Source organism: Meriones unguiculatus, chromosome X (assembly GCF_030254825.1).
Source record: "Meriones unguiculatus strain TT.TT164.6M chromosome X, Bangor_MerUng_6.1, whole genome shotgun sequence".
Taxonomy (NCBI): Eukaryota; Metazoa; Chordata; class Mammalia; order Rodentia; family Muridae; genus Meriones; species Meriones unguiculatus.
Genome location: NC_083369.1, coordinates 14,356,415 through 14,369,868, shown reverse-complemented (window position 1 = coordinate 14,369,868; position 13,454 = coordinate 14,356,415). Strand labels below are relative to the sequence as shown.

Sequence of the window (13,454 nt, the reverse complement as noted above, 5' to 3'; positions counted from 1 at the left end):
ATGGAAAACCACTGTAATGCCAACCCATCTCAGATTACACTAATACTTGCCTGGGAAAATTTGCCAGGGCCTCCAAGGCTTCTGACACATTTGTGTCTGAGTCCACATTATGGTAGCTGCACCTACAAGAGCAGTGTCTTTGGTGCCACCAGCTGGCAGTTTACAGCTATGACTTCCACCTCAATTAAGGCTGCATTCAACTAAAGCCATGGTCTCACTAGTCAGGGTGTAGTGGCGCACTCTAGTAATCCCAACACTCAGGGAGGCAGAGGCAGGCAGATCTCTGTGAGTTCAAGGCCAGTTTGGTCTACAAAGTGAGTCCAGAATAGCCAAGGCTACACAGAGAAACCCTGCCTAAAAAAACAAACAAACATAAGCAATGTTCCCACTAATACAATTTCATTGTGAGTATATAAAAATATATACAGATGCATAGAGGATATATGTATCCTCTAAGCACATGGCTTAGAACAAACCTGGAACCCTGAGTAGCTAGCACATATATATATACAAGCTAGACTTTTTAAAACATGTATGGGTATATTACCTGTATATATATATTAATGTACCACATGTATGCAGAGGCCAGAAGATGGTGTTGGATCACCTGAGACTGGAATAGTAGACACTAGTAGGCACCTGTGAGCTGCCATGTAGGTTCTGGGAACCAAACCTGGTTCCTCTGAAAGACCAGCTAGTGCTCTTAACTATATCTCTCTAGCTCTAAGGATGTTTTTTTTAAGATTAGTTTTTATTTTTATTCATGTGTGTACACCTTTATGTGTATAGGTTCCTGTGGAAACCAGAAGGGTGTGTCAGATCCCCTAGAGCTACAGTTACAGTTTTTTTGTGAGCTGCCTAACATGGGTGCATGAATGCTAGGAACTGATAGGGGTCCTTTGTAAGACCACAAGTGCTTTTAACCGCTGAGTTCCCAGAGTAGTAATTTTTATAGAAAGAAAATTTGGCATAATTTTAAACCTAAAAAAGGGGTTCCCCTTTCTTTAGCTGTTGGGCCCCTATCTTAAGAAAAAGGACCCCAGTACATTTATCAAAATAAATTAATATTGACATTATGCTGTTATATAATATGTAATTTCATGCTCTGCTTTCCTCTGTTGTTTCCATGATAACCTTTTACAGCAGTTTTTCTCTTGTCCAGATGATGCTTTGAATATTGTTCCTATCTTTTTTTGTTTTCAGAGATAAGGCTTCTGTTTGTAGCCTTGGCTATCCTGGAACTCACTCTGTAGACCAGGCTGGCCTCAAACTTTTAGAGGTCTGCCTGCCTGTCTCCCTGAGTGCTGGGATTAAAGGCGTGTGCCACTGCTGTCCAGATTATTCTTTTTTGTTTTTTTTAATATCAGTTCATTGAGCTATTCAGTCTCCAGGGTTCTCATCCTGGGTTTATAGTGAGGTGAGCTTGGTCTCTAACTCCAGATTATTCCCTCTTACTTTCCCAAACTGCTTCCTCAACCTTCCTCTTAATAGCCCAAGTTCTTAAACAAGACCTAGCCAAGGCAAACAACTCAGCAGTATTCCCTTCAACCTAAATATTTACATTTTCTTTTACAGCCATCTGCTCACTACCCAAATTTCTCTAACAGATCTAGTAGTGAAAGCCTTTGTGTTTTCCCTAGAGATGCCAGTAATGTCACTTAATTACCCATAACTAACAGCTCTAGTTTTTTAACATAAATTCACAGGCACTTAACAAGATTAAAACTCAACTGTGGGGTATCAAAATTAGTTGCTACTAAAATGTATCTTATTATGCCTTTTGTTCACCCAAAGATGATTAGTTGATGAAGTTGTGAAGCCAAAGACCAGTTTCTTAAGAAATGAAATAGCAGTCTGTTAAAAATAAGCCTGTTTCTCATTTCTGGGTAGATGATGTCACATAGGTGTGTTTTCAACTTTCCTCCAGGTGAAGGTAGTGGTATTTGATAAGACGGGAACCATTACACATGGAACTCCAGTAGTCAATCAAGTAAAGGTTCTAGTGGAAAGTAACAAGATATCACGTAATAAGATCCTGGCCATCGTTGGAACTGCAGAAAGTAACAGCGAACACCCTTTAGGAGCAGCCGTCACCAAATATTGCAAGCAGGTACAATTTTATCTTTCATATTTATGTTGTAATCCCGTGGAGGAATGATGCAGACCAAATCTGGTCTGGCCTTTGACTAATTTACATATAATTAGTATGAGGCTAAAGAGAATTGTATTTTCTCTTTTTTGTTTGTTTGTTTTTAAGACAAAATTTTTCCATGTAGCTTTGGTTGTCCTGGACTCACTTTGTAAACCCGGCTGGTCTCGAATGCACAGAAAGCTGCTTGCCTCGGCTTCCTGAGCACTGGGATTAAAGGCATGTTCCACCACTGTCCGGCCCTTTTTTTTTTTAACTTAATTCAATGTGATGGGTCTAGAAATGTAGCTCGGTTGGTAGAATGCTTGCCTAGATGCTTGAAGCCCAGGTTTAATCCCTGACACCAATAAACTCAGCATGTTAGCACATGCCTTTAATCCTAGCACTCATGAAACAGAGGCAGGCAGATTTCTGAGTTCAAGGCCAGGCTAGTCTATACAGTGAGTTCTGGGACAGCATCACTACACAGAGAAACTTTGTCTCAAAAAAAAAAAAAAAAGAAAAATAGAACAAAATAAAAATTTCAAGTTCATCTTCATTACATAGTAAACTTAAAACCAGCCTAGACTGTATAAAACTTTGTCTCAAAAATTATTATGCACTAGTTTTTTTTGACATACACAACTATAAACCTAAAAAATAAATGAATTCTGATCTTACCACACAGTAACCCCTGTTTGACATAAACATTAAAATAGAAGTAATATGTTTTGGTTGCATAATTTATGTGATAAAATGGAACCCTTATTCCCTTCCCCCAACATAATTTCTCTCTTCAAAAATTAATAATTGTTTTCCTATTACTAGTCATTTTAAATAACTTAAATTTTTTTTCAAGACAGGGCTTCTCTGTGTAATGTTCGATGTCCTGGAACTCACTCTGTAGACCAGGCTGTCCTCGAACTCACTGAGATCCACCTGCCTCTGCCTCTGTGAGTGATGGTATTAAAGGCGTGTGCTGCCACCATCCGGCCCTTAATTATTTTTTAATTTATAAACTTTGGTAAGTAATTTCTGGTATGTTCACAAGTGTATCTGTTAATGTTTAAGTAATATTTATTTACTTAAAGATTTAGTTTAGTTTACTTACGGATGTGTGGTCCTTCTGTGTGTGTGTATATGCACACAAGAAGCGGTTAGATTTCCTCAAGATGAAGTGACGTTTCTGAGATGCCTGATGTAGGTGTTGGGACCCAAATTCCAGTCCTCTGATAGTCGTATGTTCTCTTAACCACTGAGCAATCTCGCCAGAATAATCTCATTCTCTTAAGAGCAAAGATTTTCTTATGTCCTCCAGGTTTTTGCTGGCTCCTGCATTTAAATGATGCTTCTGCCTGAGTGTCCCACATGGCTAGGCCTAAAGGCATGTACCATTGCACATAGTTTATGGACTTTTTTTGTTGCCTTTGAGACAGAGTCTCATTATGTAGCTGAGGTTGGCCTGGAACTTGCTGTATGGCCAGGCAGAACCTGCACAAATTTCTTTCAAGTGCTGGGTGTGTGCCACCATGCCCACCTGCATTTATCCTTTTAAACTTTACATTGAAAGCCATAAAAAGACCAGTCTCTGCTACCTTGCTTTTTATTTCATTAGATGGATTTTCTCTATCAGGAAATACAATTCTACCCCATTGTTTTACATTCTGTTCTGTGAGTGCTGCTTTGCTTTCAGTGTACACTGAGCATTCTTGTCAGCTTTTTGCAAACCTGTCTTTATATTATATATGTATCAGTGTAATTACTATATCAAAGGATGGTTACAGTTTCATTTTTTTACGACTAACATCCATACAAATGGTTCTTTTTTTTTTTTTTTTCTTTTTAGTTACATTTTGTTAACTCTGTGTCCCAGCTGTATCCTGCTCCCTCATTCCCTCCCCAACCCCACACTCCCTCCCTGGTCTCTTCCCTGCCCCTTTCCAAGTCCACTGATAGGGAAGGACCTCCTCCCCTTTCATCTGATCCTGTTTTATCAGGTATCTTCAGGGCTGGCTGCAAAGTCCTCCTCTGTGGCCTAACAGGACTGCTCCTCCCCTGGGGGGAGGGGGTCAAAGAGCCTGCCCTTGAGATCCTGTCAGAAATAGTCCTTGTTCCCCTTACTTTGGAAAACTACTTGGTTACTGAGCTACCACGGGCCACATCCGAGCAGAAGTTCTAGGTTATATCCATAGATGGTCCTTGGTTGAGTGTCAGTCTCCGAAAAGACCCTGTGCCCGGATATATTTGGTCTTTGTAGAGCTCCTATCCTTTCCATATCATACTAACTCCCCTTCTTTCTTATGATTCCCTGCACTCTGCCAAGGGTTTGGTTATGAGTCTTAGTGTCTGCTTTGAAATACTGCTAGGTGGAGTCTTTTGTGGTAGACTCCTGTCATACATTCAATGCACATCCCACTCATACAAATGGTTCTATGAATTTTTACCTGCACCCAAAGTTTTGAATGCCTGTCTTCTTATATTTTTGCCAATATTATTTATAATTAAAAATTGCTATACCACTTTTGTTTGTTTGTTTGTTTATTTAGTGTGTTGTGTTTCTGTTTGTTAGGAGCTGGACACTGAAACCTTGGGTACCTGTACAGATTTCCAGGTTGTACCAGGCTGTGGTATTAGCTGTAAAGTCACTAACATTGAAGGTTTGCTACATAAGAGTAACTTGAAGATCGAAGAAAATAACATTAAAAATGCATCCCTGGTTCAGATAGATGCAATTAATGAACAGTCATCAACATCATCTTCTATGATTATTGATGCTCATCTCTCAAGTAAGCTGATTTCTTTGTAGTAGTTTATAGATCTTTGTAGATTTCTTTTTTAGCTTGAATTATTTTCTTCTTTTTTTAATTGAAAATAGATTCTTGTCTCATGCAGTACATACACCACAGTTCCCCCCCCACTCCTCCCAGCCCTTCTCCCCTCTCCCCCTATCTAGTCCCCCTCCAACTTTCATCAGAAAAGAACAGACTTCCAAGAGGCAACCACCGAACACAACAAAACAAAACAGAATAAGACAAGGCAAAAACTGTCACACCAAAGCTGGAGAAGGCAACCTAAGAGGAGGAAAGACTCCCAAGAGCAAGCAGAAGAGTGAGACACATCTGCTTCTACAGTTAGCTGTACTATGAAAACACCAAACTAATAGACATAACATGTATGGAGAGGACTTGTTCAGACCCGTGCAGGCCCTATGCTTGCTGTTTCAGTCTCTGTGATCCCATATTAGCCCTGCTGAGTTGATTCAATGGACCATGTTCTCCTGGTATCCTTCATCCCCTATGACAACTACAATCTTTCTACTCCATCTTCTATGGGTGGAAAGAAGGACCTGATGAAGACTCCAATTTAGCCTCTCCACATGTCTGGCTATGGGTCTCTGCAATCACTCTTATCTGTCGCCAGAGGAAGCCTCTCTGATGACAACTAGACAGGCCACCAATCTACAAGTTTAACAGAAGGTCATTAAGAATCATTTCATTGATCTTCTTTTTTTTTTTTTTTAGACCAGTCATGTTTTTTTTTTTTTCCACGCTAGGTCTCTAGGCTATCCAATCCCTATTTTCTACATGCCAAACAGTGTCAGGAATGGGCTCTGTCTCATAGCATGGGCCTCACATTAAATAAGACATTAGTTGTCTACCCCCACAAGTTCTGTACCATCATTGCCCTAGCATTTTATGCAGGCAAGACAGAATGTAGAACAAAGGGTTTATAGCTGGGTTGGTGGTATCTTCCCACAGCAAACAGATGAGAACATAGGGGTGAAGACCCCATGCGGGCACCAGCTCAACCTCGACATGTTCAATGAACTGTGCAGGTGTTGTCATTGGCAATGGGGCCCCTCTGTCCTAGTATCAGCGTAGGCTGTTTGGGGATCTCCACAGGGCCCCCTTAGCCAACAACTTGAACAAATGTAACTCAGTCTCACCACTGGGAGCCTTGCATGGCTACTAGAGATGGCCAGTTCAGACTTTATATTCACCATTGCTAAGAGTACTCACCAAGATCACTTTCATAGATTACAGAAAGTTTCCACTGCACTAGGTTTCCAAAACACCCCCCAATCCCAGCCATCTCTTTTTACAACTCTTTCCTTCCAACTCATCTTCCCCCATCATCTCATCTCTGCCACTCCCATCCCAACCTGTCCCCAGTCTACCTACAAAATTCATTCTATTTCCCCTTCCCAGGGAGATCGATGTATCTCGACCCTTTCTCTTTACCTCACCTCTCTGGGTCTGTGAATTGTTGCTTGATTATCATTTACCTGACAGCTAATATCCATGTATAGGTGAACCCATACTGTATTTGTCTTTCGGGGTTTGGGTTACCTCACTAATGATTTTTTTCCCTCTTTGCCTGCAAATTTCCTATTGTTAATTTTTTAAACAGCTGAGTAATACTCCATTGTATAAATGTGCCACATTTTGTTTATCCATTCTTCAGTTGAGAGACATCTAGGTTGTTTCCAGTTTCTGGCTGTTATGAATAAAGTCACAATAAATATACTTGAGCAAGTATATTTATGGTAGGATGCTGTGTTCTTTATGTATAGGCCCAAGAGTAGATTGATTCCCAATTTTCTGTGGAACCACCATATTTATTTCCATAGTGGCTATGCAAGTATGCACTCCCATCAGCAATGGAGGAGTGTTCCCTTTTATCCACATCCTCTGACCAGCATGTGCTGTCACTTGAGATTTTGATCTTAGCCATTCTGATTGTGTATAGGATGGAATCCCAGAGTAGTTTGGATTTGCATTTCTTTGATAGCTAAGGATGTTGAACATTTCGTTGAGTGTTTCTTAGCTATTTAAGATTCTATTGAGAATTCTGTGTTTAGAGCTGTACCCCATTTTTAAATTGGATTACTTAGGTTTTTTGAAATCAGTTTCTTAATTTCTTTATATATTTTGGAAGTTAGTCCTTTATTGGATGTGAAGTTGGTAAAACAAAAATATTTTACCATTCTGTACACTGCCGCTTTGTCCAATGGTTGGTACTACCTTCTGACTAAGACTTTTTTAAGTTGTTTATAGACAATTTTTTTGACTTATAGTTCTTTTGAGGGAATGTGCTAAAAGTTGTGGATCACCTGCATAATAAGTAATATGTCTACTTTAGAAGGTTCATTTATATCTTAGAGCCCTTTCATGGATCTTAATTAAGGATCTTTGGGTTTTTTGTTTGTTTGTTTTGAGATAGGTTCTCACTATGTACTAGTGGCTGCTATGAAACATTTTACTATATACACCAGGCTAGCCTAAAACTCAGAGAGATCCACTTCCCTCTGCTTCCTGAGTACTGAGATTAAAGGTGTTCACCACTGTGACTCACTCAGAATCCTTGCTTTAATTGTTCTCACTCATTCAGGACTTTGGTATCTGCTCTGTTCTGTTCACTCTCCCATATCCCTTATTACTCATCTTTTTCTTCCTGATGCTCCACTTGTGCTCTATATGTGCTCTATATTCCAGTGATATTAGTTACCTACCTATAGGTCTTCCTCATGGCCTACCAGTTAGCCTTTATTTTTTCTTGACAAAAAAAGTTAAATACATTTTTTTCTTCTATCCCTCTACTAATTTGTTTATTCACTTTACTCCTGATTGCAGCCTGCCTCACTCCTCACACACCTCTTCCCTCATTCTTTCCTCTCCTCCTCAGAGAAAGTACCAACCTACCCTTGCACATTAAATCACTGCAGGACTAGGTACATCCTCTCCCACTGAGGCTAGACAAGGCAGCCCAGTTAAGGGAACGGGATCCAAAGGCAGGCACCAAAGTTAGAGAGGGCCCCTGCTCAGCCATAAATAGCATCTACCCTGTTGACTTATGTTTTTCCTTCTAGACCTGACTTACATCTTTTTCAGTGATACTTTCACTGACATAAATGCTGATAGAAATACTTGCTCTTCTTAAATTATAGCTATACTTCATTTCTCTTATATTATACACACTACAAAGTAAGTATTTCCTAGCCATTTTTACTTCTCTGTGACTTCTTTTTTATTTGTGTATGGATGTCATATCAATTAACTAACCTATAAAGAATCCCTCAACAGTCTTTGTGGAATATCTGCTATTTGTTATGACAGCACTATAGAGAATCATCAGTGAGTACAGAGTTGTAACTCAGTGGTACACCTCTCTAATAGTTTTCTATTCTCTTTGTGTTTAGCATATGTGAGACCCTGGATTTGATCTCCAGCACCACTGAGGGAAGAGATGGAGAGCTAGGAGCACAAAAAAGGCTGGGAGATGAGTTGTCATAACCCAAGTAAAATATAACAATGGCTCAGACCAGTGTGATAATAGTACAAAAAAAAAGTGGTCAAATTCCAGATATGTCTTGAAGGGAAAGCTGAAATATTTAATTACCAATTGGATATATAGAAGATGAGTAAAATAAAGAGTCAAGGGGCTGGAAAAATGGCCCACCAGTTAAGAACATTGGCTGCTCTTTCTGAGAACACAAGTTCAATTTCAGGCACCCACATGGCACCACACAACTGGCTATTAACTCCAGTCCCAGGGGATCCAATGTCCTCTTCTGACTTCCATGGGCACTGCACACTCACGAAGCAGTGACATACATGCAATCAAAACACCTTCGAGTATAACACATAAAAACTAATTGATTGTTAAAAACTAAAACATAAGAGTCAAAGCCATGCCAAAATTAGTAACCTACCATTTATATGGATGAAGTTACTGTTAAATAAGATAAGAAAGACAAGAGGAACAACAGTGGAGACAAGATCCAGTTTTATCGAAGTTACATTTGGGTGCCTGTTAGCTATCTAAGAAGAGATACCATACAAATGGAAATATTAGGTAAGAAGGTGTCTACAGGGGCCTGAAGATCCAGGAAGGGACTAAATTAGAAATGCAGAGTTGGGAGTCATTTGCTTTGGAGATCTGTGGTATTTAATACAATAATCACTACTTATATGTCATTGTTTAATTTTGAGTTGATTAAAATTTAGTTTCATATGAGCCAGGCATGGTGGTGCACGCCTGTAATCCCAGCACTCTGGGGGGCAGAGGCAGGCAGATCTCTGTGAGTTCAAGGCCATCCTGTTCTACAAAGTGAGTCCAGGACAGCCAAGGCTACACAGAGAAATCCTGTCTCGATTAAAAAAAAAATGTTCATGTAAAATGCAGCTCTTTGATAATTTTGGGCCCTCAGTAACCACATGTGTTAGATAGTGGCTGTAGACTTAAACAGAAAAAGTGTAGAGCATTTCCAGCATTGCTGGAACAACAGTTCAAACATCACACGATTTACTAAAATAAAGAACTGGAGCACTGTGGGAATAGTTAATTGGAATAGTAGAGACTAAAGCCTTACTGGAAAGAGTTTGAAAGAGAAAGGGAAGAGGTGCATTAAAGACAGCTAGTAGGAGAAATGCTTTTGAGCAATTCTGCTGCGCACAGAAGCACAGAAATGTGGCAGCCAGAGCAGTGGGCTCAAGAGAGGTTTCTTCTGTTTGTAAGGACAGGACCATATGCAGCAGAGGTGATAGAAAATTAATTATTCAGGGAGGAGAGAAGAGAGTAGTTGGAGAGATGATCTGAAATAGGCAAAGGAAGGTGACCTAGTGTACAGGTTTAGAGAGTGGCCTAGAGAAGGCACAGGTTTTGTTTATAATAGGGAAAACAAGCTGTTTACACCTAGGAGGCACAGGAGCTGGGAAGATATAGCCATGAGAAGGCCTCTTAGGACTGCAGGGAGCAGCTGCATCTTGGATGAGAATGGGGGAGGAAAAGCAGAGACTTTGAAAAGAGCCATTTCCAATAATCACCCTGAAAAAGTAGAGTGGACTAGGGACAGGCAGTCAAACATCTGTCCAACAGAACTAAGAGCTCATGTAAAGTTAGTGGTTACAAGTTTAAAATGAGACATCAGCACAGTTGCATATTTACATGCAGCCACTTTCAGCTACCGATGAACAATAAGTATTTGAACCATGGTAGAGTGTCAAAGAGAAAACTTCAGTAAGAAGGGAACCTCTGAACTAATACATTCTCAGTCCCTCACCCCACCCCCCTAATGTTGCTGGAGTTTGAACTTGCTATTTGGAGAGAAAGGTTAAGGACATTTGGGTGTTGGTAGCAATATGGGCTCAGAGGTATGAAAGAGCAGAATGTATTCATGGAAAACTTGAAAATCACTGTAATAGGTTATATTCTGCCAACAATGTACTGTAGAGATTGCAAAGTTAGGCAGGAAGAACTTGCCTCATGAGATGGATTTAAACATTAAATAATCTCACTGAATGTTATTTTTGTACTTCTAGATGCTGTTAATACTCAGCAGTACAAAGTCCTCATTGGTAACCGGGAATGGATGATTAGAAATGGTCTTGTCATAAGTAATGATGTCGATAATTCCATGATTGAACATGAAAGAAAAGGTCGGACTGCTGTATTGGTGACAATAGATGGTAAAGTTTCCCTGAAATATATTGGCAGGATTGTGATTTCAGTGATTGTTTTATGTGTCTGTGAGACTTAAACTATGAGGTTTATTTCAAAGAGGCTTTAATACAAAGTTAAAATATTAGTAAAATATGGTTGTTAATAATTCAGAATTTTCTCACCAGCTGTTGAGGCACATGCACTTGGGAACCTGAGACAGCAGAATCATGACTTTAAGAACTACACAGGAAGACCCTATCTCAACAAACAAACAAACAAAAACAAGTCAGCCAGGTATAATGGTACATGCCTGTAATCCCAGCCTTTAGTGGGTGGAAGCAGGAGGACAATAGTTGAAGACTAAGCTCTGTAGTGAGTTCAAAGCTAGACTGCGCAACATGAGACCCTGTGTAAAAAAGACACAAGACAAAAACAAAAGACTAAATTGAGGGGCAGGGAGGCAAAACAACTTCACATTTGGGCCCTAAGTTTAATTCCCAGTACCACAAAAAGAAAACAAGTACCTTGAAGCCAGGCCGATCTCTGTAGTTCAAGGCTATATAGGAAGTTCCATGCCAGTCAAAGATACATAGTGAGACCATGCCTCAAAAAAATTTTTTTTTCTTGCATTTTTTCACTTTTGTTATTTTCTTCCCTTGACTGCAAATTGATTCTGGATTTAAAAAAAAAAAGATAAGTTACATAATAACAGAGTAAAATATTCATTCATTATCTCACCATTCTAATATAGCACAAGTTTTGATTTCATGTATTCTCTTCTTAGCTTGTTGGTATATTTTATACATATTTTTATATATTTATAATACTGTTATTACTTTCTTGCATTTGTGTATTTGTGGTGTACATGCGTATGTTTGTGTGTATGCGCATGTGCTGGAGTGCAGGTACATATGTAAGCCTGATGTTGGGTATCTTCCTTGATGGATCCCCAGTCTCTTATTTTTTAAGGTGAAGTCTCATGTATCCCAAGATGGCCTCAAACTATGTACCCAAGAAAGATCTTGAACTTCTGAGCCTCCTGTCTCATGGGCTGGAATTATAGGTGTGATCTGGGTACTGGAGATTCACCCTAGGGTCTTGTGCATGCTAAGCCAACTGAACTACATATCCAGCCTCATAGTGTTTTTTAAAATATTTTTTATTTTAATTTTTATTAATTACATTTTATTCACTTTGTATCCCCCCTGTAGCTCCCTCCCTTCTCCCCTCCCAATTCCACCCTTCCTCCTCCTTCTCCATACATGCCCTTCCCCAAGTCCACTGATAGGGAAGCATTTTTAACATGTGTATTTTATATGTAAAATTTATGTCTATAGAGTTGAATGAAAACTTTAAATCTTGTTGTTGTTTTTTTGTTTTATTTTGTTTTGTTTTGTTTTGTATTGGAAGGGGTATGCTGAAAAGATAATTAAGAGTACTTGCTGTTCTTGCAGAGAACCAGAGTTTGATTCCTAGCACCCATGTTGGGTGTTTCACAGCTTCCTGTAATCTTAGCTCCAGAGGATCTCTCCTCCTTTTCTGGTGTCTTTGTGCATTAGCATGCATGTGTGCATACTTACATACAGACCACACACAAATATATATGTACATATTAAATCTAAAAAAAAGAAAAACCTTTAAAAATCCTTTTGGAAATGTAGCTCAGCAGTAGAGTACTTGCCTAGCATGCTTAAGACTCTGGGTTTTATAGCTAGTGCTGGGAGGGGAAGAAATAAAAAGAAAGGAAAGCTAGGTGTGGTTATGGGCATCTTGGGAGGCTCAGGCAGGAAGACTGAGTTTGAGAGTATCTGAGACTACATAGTGAGATTGATCTCAAAAAACAAAGCAAGGTGTGGAGTTTAGATCAGTGATACAGTGTTTACTTAACACGGAACAACACTTAGTTCAAACTGCAGTTACACACACACACACACACACACACAAAACTAAGGTCACTTGTACACATACTATTTTATTTTGGTTTATTTTACTTGATGAAATATTTTACACTGCTGCCAGATAATTGGATTATGTATTTATCTCTGCAGTTCTGGCAACCAAACATGGAACAGATATTCTAGGCATGTACTTTTTTTATGCTTCATGAATCTTTATTTAAATTCTTTTTATTTTTGTTTATTACAGTTTATTCACTTTGTATCCCACCTGTACCTCCCTCCTTCCTCCCTTCCCCACCCGTGTCCCTTTCCAAGTCCACTAATAGGGGAGGTCCTCCTCTCCTTCCTTCTGATCTTAGTCTATCAGATCACATCAGGAGTGGCTGTATTGTCTTCTTCTGTGGCCTGGTAAGGCTGCTCCTCCCATCAGGGGGGAAGTGATCAAAGAGCAGGCCAATCAGATTATGTCAGAGACAGTCCCTGTCCTCATTCCTATGGAGGCCACTTGGATGTTGAACTCTAGGCATGAACTTTCTAAATAAGACTACACCCCATAATTCTAGACTATTATTTTAATTTACATGCTGTATAATAATCATTCCTATGTTGTTGGAAATGTATTGTCTTTTTACTTGTATTTTGCTGTGTTTGTGTGTATGTATGTATCTGTATGTCTGTCTATATGAGGGCACATGTGTTCCATAGGACACAGGTGGAGGTCAAAGAACAACTTGTGAAAATCAGTTCTCTCCTTTCAACATATGGATCTTGAAGATCAAACTCAGGTTGTCAGGCAAGCATCCTAACTCACTGAGACATCCTAGTGTCCCTAAGGTGTTCTTAATATTTTACCACAATACTATAATAAGCATATATAATAGTTTTACATGCTTCCTATTTGATAGGATAAAATTCAAGTTCTGAGATTATTTACTCAACGTTTATACTCCTTGCTAAGTATGAAGGTCATGACTTCATAATTTTAG

General features: G+C 39.3%; 1 protein-coding gene across 4 annotated transcripts in view; it reads left to right on the top strand.

The window, feature by feature from the left end:
- Atp7a (ATPase copper transporting alpha) overlaps window positions 1-13,454 on the top strand; it is a 125,065-nt gene that overhangs the window by 97,357 nt on the left and 14,254 nt on the right. For all 4 annotated transcript variants that reach the window (XM_060375296.1, XM_060375297.1, XM_060375294.1 and 1 more), the window contains exons 16-18: window positions 1,928-2,110; window positions 4,698-4,914; window positions 10,450-10,596. In XM_060375296.1, coding sequence (XP_060231279.1) covers window positions 1,928-2,110; window positions 4,698-4,914; window positions 10,450-10,596 — 547 coding nt within the window. The remainder of the gene's footprint in view (window positions 1-1,927; window positions 2,111-4,697; window positions 4,915-10,449; window positions 10,597-13,454) is intronic.